Source organism: Rhizopus microsporus (assembly GCF_002708625.1).
Source record: "Rhizopus microsporus ATCC 52813 unplaced genomic scaffold scaffold_1, whole genome shotgun sequence".
Lineage (NCBI taxonomy): Eukaryota > Fungi > Mucoromycota > Mucoromycetes > Mucorales > Rhizopodaceae > Rhizopus > Rhizopus microsporus.
Window position 1 is genome coordinate 705,164 of NW_019671916.1, and position 10,017 is coordinate 715,180.

The 10,017-nt window shown below is 35.4% G+C and overlaps 4 protein-coding genes across 4 annotated transcripts; 3 read left to right on the forward strand and 1 right to left on the reverse strand.

Moving 5' to 3' along the window:
* Positions 1-47: 47 nt before the first annotated feature.
* RHIMIDRAFT_253219 (EI24-domain-containing protein) lies at positions 48-1,338 on the forward strand. The gene is made up of 4 exons (XM_023611004.1): positions 48-247; positions 301-625; positions 678-754; positions 806-1,338. The coding sequence occupies exons 1-4, from the start codon at positions 113-115 to the stop codon at positions 1,001-1,003; spliced, it is 735 nt and encodes a 244-aa protein (XP_023470867.1). The 5' UTR covers positions 48-112; the 3' UTR covers positions 1,004-1,338.
* Positions 1,339-1,580: 242 nt separating this feature from the next.
* On the reverse strand, positions 1,581-2,358 carry RHIMIDRAFT_253220 (uncharacterized protein; the record flags this gene model as incomplete). Its single annotated transcript, XM_023611005.1, has 1 exon — positions 1,581-2,358. A coding segment is annotated over exon 1 (644 nt), but the record flags the coding sequence as incomplete, so codon positions are not given.
* A 337-nt stretch (positions 2,359-2,695) lies between these two features.
* On the forward strand, positions 2,696-3,014 carry RHIMIDRAFT_253221 (uncharacterized protein). The gene has a single exon (XM_023611006.1). The coding sequence runs from the start codon at positions 2,731-2,733 to the stop codon at positions 2,887-2,889; it is 159 nt and encodes a 52-aa protein (XP_023470869.1). The 5' UTR covers positions 2,696-2,730; the 3' UTR covers positions 2,890-3,014.
* A 124-nt stretch (positions 3,015-3,138) lies between these two features.
* RHIMIDRAFT_253224 (uncharacterized protein) lies at positions 3,139-5,092 on the forward strand. The gene is made up of 8 exons (XM_023611007.1): positions 3,139-3,170; positions 3,223-3,239; positions 3,298-3,459; positions 3,511-3,620; positions 3,695-3,837; positions 3,894-3,994; positions 4,048-4,337; positions 4,405-5,092. The coding sequence occupies exons 1-8, from the start codon at positions 3,157-3,159 to the stop codon at positions 4,996-4,998; spliced, it is 1,431 nt and encodes a 476-aa protein (XP_023470870.1). The 5' UTR covers positions 3,139-3,156; the 3' UTR covers positions 4,999-5,092.
* Positions 5,093-10,017: the final 4,925 nt, after the last annotated feature.

The window sequence follows — 10,017 nt, forward strand, 5'->3', positions numbered from 1 at the left end:
ATGTCACTTATTTTGTTGAAGGAATCAAGGAAGCTTTCAATTGGTCTCGTGTCATTCGTTTGATTAGTTCGTAAATATGAGGATTTAGACACAGCTTAGATGGTCAATTCTAATGGTTTATAGATCTAAACAAACACAGTACACGCTGATCAAGAGCTTTACTCTCAATGGCGTCATATACCTGGGCACTCTTGTCTTGTTGGAAACATTTTATCCAAACCATCATATATTTGGATACTCATACATAGTAAGATTGATTCATCAACACATTGGATCAGTATTAAGAGAGGGGTACTGTAGGACTTGACAGGTTACCCACTCAGTCTAGTATGTCTCGTATTTAATTCTAGATTATACGCAAAGATAGCCCAATTTGAACAAAATACTACTGGAGGTAGTTTTGATAATAATAATAATCTCAGCGTCATTATGTTGTATGGTAATATGGCCCTTTTTGCCTTGCTATTAAAGATGATACCAGTCGTCGGCTCAGTTCTAGCGTTCATCATTTATTGTATCGTCATGTCTTATTACTGTTTTGAATACAAGTGGATGAAGCATGATTGGTCTATAGAAAAACGACTGACATTTGCGGAAGAGCATTGGAGTTATTATCTCGGATTTGGTAAGGGTCATCTATGACAGGAGAAACAAGATATAAACCCGGTCTTTCTTAGGATTACCGGGCGCTATTTTGACATTTTTTCTGTCCACACTTAAAGCTAGTGCTGTGTTTGCTTTAATTTATCCAACTGTAGGTGTAGAAGGGAAAAAAAAAGGAAGGAGTAATTGCTGACTTTATTAGTATATCATCATGGCTTCTGCCGCCAGACCACAGCCTGTTCAGAAGAGCGCAACGGATCGTATTCCTATCTTCTTTGGTGTTAGAATAATGAATCAATGGGTTACTAATCTATGGCTTCGATATTATAGGCAGTCAAAATCTTATGTTTCATTACCTCTAAACACATTAGATACAATTAAATTTTCAAAAAGAGAATAAAACAAATCTTACGCGCTTCTGGAACGTCTTCTAGCGTAAACAAGTCATTAATTTTATAAGAGAATGTTTATAAACATGAATTGGATGAGCAATGACACTTTCTTTTTCCTCTTAAGTACAGAGACGTTACCTTATAATACAAAGTTTATTTTTGGCAGCTCCAAACCATCATAAATGGCAACAGCTGGACTTCAACATCCTCAAGCTAGTCTTTTTTTTTTGATACAGGGCTTTCAAGTTCCCCTTGTTGCCAAGGCAATTTAAGTGAAACTATGTAACACAAAATGATCGAATCTAAATTCTGTAATCTAAATAACATTTGATTTCGTCTTGACACACAGAAAATAAAGAAATAAAAGAAAAAAGGAAAAGAAAGATGCCAAAAACTATTTTTAAGAGATCAGAATGTCGAGAAAAAAAAAAAGGAGACCAAACAAGAAAGAGTAAAAAAGGAAAAAAAAAAAACAGCAAAAAAAAGACTATTTTATAATGTAACATGGAATAAATTAATTTTTTATGTTTTTGTAATGAAATAAAACTATTTTTGTATGTTTTATAGAAAAAAAATGAATACCTTCTATGCTGTATATTGACGTGATTATATGTAAAAAATGATTTTTTTTTTCAATTTAATAAAATAAAATAAATTGATTTGTGTAAGGAGAAAGTCAAGGAGTAGACAAAGTATGTTGCTTAGTTACTGGCAATATAAGCAACCAAGATACATCCTAATGTCAATAGTGCTTTTACACTCGTGCTTTGTGCGTCATTGGTGGGAGTAGGTGATGTTGTAACAACGTTGGTAGGAGCATTGATGGTAGTAAAACCAGCAACATTTGTAGAAGCAGGGGTAGAGGATGAAGCAGGTACAGAGCTAGAAGGGGAAGTGACATTAGCAGATACAGATGCGCCAGGAGTGAGGCCACCAGATGCGTTAGGAAGACCAGTGAGGGTAACTGAACCTGCGCTGATAGTGCCATAACAGTAATTATTGGCATTGTCTGCACAGAGAATATTGTTGGAATTACAGAGACAGCTACTTTGAGATCCAGATAATCCACATGAAGAAGGTGCACTAGGGCATGAGGTTGAAGTCAATGTTTGTGATCCCCAGCAGTATTGATTGTTGCTGTTGATACAAACAGTGATTTGATCACTGCATCGACAATTAACGCTACTGCCAATATTGCTGCAAGTTGCTGGTACAGAACATGTCGTTGAAGGTAAAGAGCTGTAAGGAAGGCCGTGATCTCTCTTGACGAGAACAGATCCTTCATTTGTATCGGCTGAAGCGAGATAAAAGATGGCAGAAAGCGATGTAAACAATAAACTGAGTTTCATTTGATGTGTTTTTATTGTTGAAAAAGAAGGAAGAGCTGTGTCTTTAACTTTTTTTCAACCTTAAAAACGCATTAAGGCTCCGTATAAATTGTCCACATTTGGTAATTGTACTCGTGCTGAGATAAAAGAAAGGGGAAAAGTATCTTTAAAAATAGCTGGTGTCAATAATATCATATGTAAGCCATTATTATTAGCTCTCAAAAGGGGTGACTTGCCCTTATAGATGTCACACCTTTGCATTATACAAAAACTTGTTCCTTTTGAAATGTTGGCAAAAAGAAGATCACATATACTAATGTGTGTAAATCAGACAGCTACATGTAGCCATGTTGAACATTTGAAATAGACACACGGACATGTCATTAGCGCTAGTACTGTTCTAAGGGATGTCTATAATAGCAATAGAACCTTACGACATCTTTTATCGTGTTCTATTTTTGACTATAGAAATATGGGATATTATAATAACGCTGATAAAAGCAAATCAGAAAGATAATTCATACACAACACTCCATCTTAAAACCCTTAAAAAGGAAGTGTACTGAGAGTATAAACAATGAGATGCTTATGTATCTTGGCACTTTTAATTACTTAATTTAGCTGTTATGACAACATCGACCTTTGCTAACTGATCTACTTCTTACAATGTACTAATCCTATTAAGAGAGGCTATTTGATCGGCCCTGTTGGCCAAATATAAACGAGTGTTACAAGATCTGTTTGTACCAATTGTACCACAGGAAATTGTTGCCTAAAATTATTTTTGCGTCCTTTTCTTTCTTTTCTACATTTCTCTCTGCTTTGAGGCCAAAATGACCCACCTAAGGTAACGTAGTGATAACTTGTTCATTATGCGACTTTATAACACTTATTAATAGTGATATGACATATTTGCGTAAAATGATTATTCAAAGACAATGAACTCTCTTTTTTTATTAATAACTTTATTCTAGAAAGATGCCCTATTTGGTTCTGCATCTCTGTTTATTTAACCTATAGCATATACAGAGGAGATAGATTTAGATGTCTAAGATTAAAATCAATACTTGCTGGTGAATTGAAATCGATCATCACTGTTTTATTAATACTGATGCTAACGTTACAATTTATGTGGGGTAACTTATCACTGTTTATTCATTACAATGGAATATATTAATCTTTAATAGACATTCTACTGGCCTATCTAAAATACCAGGAAGGATATTTCAACTATCATGGAACTATCATAACAAAACCTTTTATTCTCTGGACTCCTTCTCATCAACAAAAAGCGGAGGTAAGGACCCATTGTCCTACAGATCTTGTAGCACGATCATCTCACCAACCAACGTCCTTTGCTTACATCCATAGGCGTTTGATTATGTCCAATGCGTCACTTTCTCAATAGAAGCAGGCATTTTCTTACTTCTTCAATCATTTTGGAACTATCTCTCAAATGTCGTGGCTAAAAAGACATTTATGAGTTCATTCGAATTTAGGTTTTATATTGTTTGGTACTCCTCATTTTATTCTGAAAAGAAACCATGGGAAATTCATTCCTTTATTCTAGGGCATTAGTCAGTGTCGCTACCTATCCTATTCTTCAATGGGCATTTAGAGATGATCCTATCAAAAGAGAGGCTATTCCACAACTCACCTATTCTTGTGAAGGTAAGGAAACTTTTACATATTACAACTTGTTATTCAACACAGTCTACCAATAGCACTTCTTGTGGCATGCTTGGGCGTACGTACCCATTTCCGTTTTAAGCGATTGATTGGGATAACTCAAAAGAACAATGCGAGTGGGCGTAAAAATATTATAATCAAGCTATCTTACTTCAAGGATATGAATAGGCTTATGACAGTCATACTCTTCATCTATAGTATTGGCTTCATCATTCTTTGTGTTGATGGATTATTGCCTAACCCAGTGATCAATCAGAACAAGTTTGCTATAGATGCGATCATGGCAAATACAAATGTATGCACGGTTTACCTCTTGATTATTCTTGTAAGTTATCAAATGTTATACTTGTGCTTTTTATCTACCCTTTGATACTAACCACTGACACCTTCAGATATCCATTTTCCATCCACGTGCTCAGTATGCTAGTCGCAACGCGGATGAGTCCACCCATGATGACTCGAGTATGCAGTATGCAGGAAAGGCATTAGAATTGACAACCAACAATAGTACTATTGCTCGGCAAGCTCCAAGTCCCGGATACTCTCAATCTATATCTAGTAATGTGGTTAGCGGTCCAGGGCCATTCTCATCTCAGATGCATCAACCACGCAATATAGCTGTAGAGGATCCTTATACAAACAAACCTGTCATGTTTTCTATGGTCGACCTTCCTCCAATTAAGCAACAATCTATTCAGCAGAAGATGGCTTTTCAACCAATTACTACAGGACACATCCATCATGATAGTGTCAGTAGTCGACACGAAACCTCTTCTCCAGTCTCAAGCATGCGGCATCCCTATGATAATAGCTCATATATTCACAATGAACAGCGAACTATCTCACCCTATCGTCCATCATGGGAAAGGCAAGAGAGCGATATGTACAGACCATTAACAAATACATCCGAAATACCGTTAAATCAATCAAAAGACGATTCTATCCGTGATTGGCTCTGGCAGCCTCCTGAAAGAAGAAATACCTAATCTTTTTAATCGTGTGCTTTTAGCACCTATATATTCTTACTACGCTTATTTGCTGGTCATAATAAAATATTCATAATATTTACAAGTATTAGTGCTACATGATTTACTTTAAATGATCGTGTGATGAAGAGCCTTTATGAGTCTGTGGAGGTGCAACAATTCAAATTTTACTGAATATAGATTAGAAGAAAAGTAAATTGGATGGTCTATACGTATTACAGTCATGATATATATCGAGCTAGCTTCACACATAAATTAAATTCAGGTATATCGCTTCTATTAGACTATCTTGTAACACCTGATTATCGAGAGCACACCTATGTTCACAATGACATCGCGTATACCATTGTTACCGCATATAACCTATTAGATAAATGATTTAAATTATTCTTTCTAATAAAAACACCTTTCTTTGATTACAAAGTTTGTAAGATTAACTCTACAGAAGCACTAGAAGGCTGAATCTCTTTTATTTTTCATTAAAATGACAAATTTACATTATCACCATCAAAATGGCTATTTGAAAGAAGAAATTACCAGCGATGCTTTCAGTTTAAAGAAGACATTAGTCGACTAATGGCATTGAGGGTGGTGCTCTTTTGAAGATAAACTACATGAACTACTGGCATAAATCTTCTTTGAGAAGCAAATGTATATGAAAGGACAATAACCAGACCTTTAGAATAATGGAAAGTCATCTTGTAGATGACGTTTCGAGTGAATCCTTAAATAGCAATAAGTAGCTTTTTTAAAAAGCCCTGAGGGCAGATACAAGAACGAAAATGGTAATAAATATGGTATCATTCATTGCTACAGTATTAAAGCCAAAACGACAAAGAGATTTACTAAGCTGCAGAGCACATGCTAGCTGCATAAACCATTTTATTAAACAGCCATATGCTAATGGTTTTTGCCATGCCATCCCCAGTTCTAAACCCTGTTACGAGCATTTCTATTCTGGTAAAGATCTACGCCTCCCTAATCGTCCAAGATCTGGACCATCTTTACGCACTGCTGCTCATAACGAAGTCAAGATATCTTTGAATGATTCAGATGCTTTTATTGTTGAGCCTTTAGCACGACACTTTATTCAGTCAGCTGAAGCTTTCTTTCTTTTTTTTTTCTTTGTTTTTGACACATCATTTAATGTTGCGCCTATTTCCAATAATAAAGCCAGCAACAACTCATCTGTCGTTAATTATGATACTACGTTCCCTGATTACCCATAAAAATTTGACATTGGATGTAAAGTCAATAAAGTACTATAGGCTACTTGCCAATTAACTATTTCTTTTTTTTCAAAGTAAGCCATTCCAAGGGCAAAAAGATAGAAAATAAACAAACGAAGGAGCTTTCTAGCTAGAAATTCAATAAGGTCGAGCCTTCTGTTCCATAAAAATGCCTCATAAGCGCTCATGGATTCTTCTTAAGCAGTTCAGTCTAGCTGTAAGGACAATATAAAAAGCCTTCAAGAAAAATAAAGTTAAACCCTAAGGACACAAAAAATGGTCTTCAAGTATCTCTTAAAAAAACTGATCTCTACAAAAACAAAATTTTTCGTTCGTTTCTTTTGACGACTCAAATAACCATATGTGTATTTCCATTACTAAATCAGCCAAGCGTGCTCTATTTGTCACTTTTCTCAACGCTGAGGCGACGAAAAAGTAATACTAGCTTCTTTTTCTACTCTTGCATGCTCAGTGCATGAAGCACGACTGCAAAAGTTGTGAAAGACTGCTTCAAGAGTTTATTTAATTTGTCGTAAAATATATCAATTAAGAGGTGTTACTTTCGCATTTACAAACGCGCCTCACATTACGATTATACGTTATATTTTAGAATAAGCGGAATATGATGGGAGAAACAAAGCGAAAACCTTATGCAAAACTATGAAGCAGCCAAGGTGCCGCTGTGATACTAGAGGATAAGTATTTGGGAAATATGCATATATAAGAAGGAACCAGGCTCCTGTCGACAAATATTTAGGTAAGCATGTAAATCGAAGCAGTTTCCTTTGATGAGCGTCAGTAATTAAATCAGTATAATCATTTAGTAAAATATGATAGTATAGAAATAAATAGCAAAGTAAGCCAAAAGACGACTCTATACATATCCTTCATTATAATTATTTGCACTTACGATAGAAATACCACAGGAGGCTGATGATAAAATCCTATAGCTACTATAGGGATGAATACAGGCTTTAGTTATGGTCATATTGATGATAAAGAATAAAGGGCATTGACTGGAATCATCAGTAGTTGCTTTATTCCCTTTATATTACTCAAAGGCGTTCATATAGGCTGCATGAATTATATGTTCATCTCCTTCTTTTTCATATTTTGGATTTATTTTTATGACTTTCAGGCTTTTTCTCTTGGCTTTGAGATGTAAACAAAAAAAAAAAAGCTTGATTAAGGGCAGGATGCAATGTATATTTGGGTTGCGCACCAAAGGGAGTTGACTCAGGTTTTCCATTTTTGTAATGGATTATGTTTCATGATGGACTATCAATAAAACATAGAAGAGAGTAACTAGCTTAAATATGCTTTAGCCTGAATTCAGGTCACAACCAAAGCAATAGATGAAGCAATGCAAATAATAAGAATGAAGGCAAGGAGTATCTTTTAGGCCAAACGTGTACTTCAAAAAAAAAGGACAAAAAACTTTCAAAGGAGAGCAGATATTTGTGTGTGTGAGTTTTTTAAAAAATGCATTTAGTCCATTTTGGGTTAAAGATAAGGGGAGAAGGAGACAAAGAAACTTTGATTGCTTCTTTGTTTTGTATGAGCAAAAATACATTCCCATAGAGAAGGCTTAAAAGGTATAAAAGGATACAACTTCCCCCCTCCTTTATTCAAATTATTCTTTCTTATATCTTCAAATGTCTCAAGCAAGCTTTATCTATGGTTCTCAGTAATTTCCAGGGAAGTGATCGAAATTATTTATGGTCCTTTTATCTTAATTCTAACACGTGTATGGGGCGGTCGAGGGTTTGTAGGTTCTCATCTTGGTTCTACTCATTGTCTTTTAGACTCCTTTGCATTCTTCAAATTTCTAAGATTGGTGCTGCTCACTAGGCAAGCTTTTGGAATGTATCTGATCACCCAAGAAGCACACTTTAAGGGCAACACAGAGAGACTTGTAATATGGTTAAGGTCACCTTGTCCTTGTTCTTCTCTTGTTGGCTTTACTGTGCCTTCAAAGGTTGTCATATACTGAACACTAGTGGTCTTTCCCCTTCCCTTTTTAAAAATAAAATAATCTGCTTGAACATTCTTGAAAATAATTGTGTCTAAGTTCTCGCGCTCTTTTTTTTACAATTATTCAATGGACGCGTCTTGATCAATGTGAGCTAATAATAAGTAAGATATGCTCTTCTCGCTTTTCTTCTGCGTTTGCCTTTGTCTTGCCTTTAGTTTTAAACTTATTCTTGGTCATTACACATAATAGTAATGTCGGCAGTGTCGATAAGAAAGGAAATTAAGGGGGTAGTGTAACCACTATGCGGTCCTTGTATTACGAAAGAAATGTTAAATCCCACATAAAGATCCTCAGTGGTTACCAAAGAAGCTTCATCGTATGGAAGATAAAGCGGAAAAGATTAAAAGCGCTTGGAAACTAACGATGCGATAAAATGGTTTTCCAGATGTAGTTTGGTTTTTGCGCTATGTTACATTGAAGGTAGCATGAAAACACTGTAACCATAGCATCATATCATAATCTGCATCTACCATAGCTTAATTTACTGGCTTGAAATACAACAAGCAGAACACCAAAGTATAAAATGAATTAAAATAACAGATAATTTGGAGAAAGACAAACATGGTGTATGGCTGCTATAGCAAGCTATCCACTTGATACCTTTGACATATATATCATGTATAAACAAATAGAGAGTAGAACAAAATACACCATATTTACTATCTGAGCACGTAAAAAAAGGAAATGGTATAAAGGTAAGCAGATTCAGTTTCTATCTTTTCTATATCGCTTTCTTTTTTTTTTTCACTAAGAATCTAAAATGTCAGTAATGGTTTGCTTCACAATGTTACTACATTAAGCATACGAATACAAGCCATGTCATCCATTTTTATACTCTACTTGCCTTTAAAAAGTTGTTTCGCTTGTGGGTAAATCTAAAATGGGCAACTTATCAGACACTGTATGCTGAAAAAGAAAATAGAATAGAGAAGGCAAGAGTGCAAAAGTTAGAGGAGAAAGCACTTGTCCTTTTCACAAATGTTACTCCCGCAGATATCGCATGATTCTTCTTTTTTAAAAGTATCCACTTCACGCTATCATAAAGTGATATCATATCGTGAAATCAGCCAGAAGCAATAGTAAAAATAAATAAATAAAAATACTCAAAATGAAGTCTATCACCAACATACATTCGCGTCAAAAGGTAACGCTCTACAACTACAACACTTAGGGTAGACGAATAAACTATTCTTTTACCTGTCTCTATCTTTGCATCAATCTTACAATTTTGATTAGCAAAATAATCAGCCTTGACTACTCAGTAGCTCATTCCGATGCATTTAGATCAGTATTGTAACTTCTTTCTATTGTTATACGGTTAAACAGTTTTATTTACAATTAAAGCCTCAAGTGGGCGCGCGATAATAATATATCTTCTTCGCCCGAGGCAGGTCAAAAGAGAATAAAGAATTGGTAGACGAAGATCCTTCAGCCGCCTTGGAGCAAGTAATGGAACGGCTACTACAAAAGTTTCAGGATCTCAAGGTCTCTAAAAGCACTGTCCACAATTTTGTAAGAACTGAATGCAACTTGTCATTCAAAAAAGCCCAATTTCAGCTTGTAAATAGGAACAGTGAAGAAAAAATTCAGGAGCGTTTTGACTGGGTTCATAAGTGGGAGTGTACGGACATGGACTTTAGAACTAATTGCGTCTTTCTCGATGAGTCTGCATTTCACATTAATTTAAAACGTAGTATGGCCTGGTCAAAAAAAGGATTACCTGCTGTGGTCACAGTGCCCAAAACCCGAGCACAA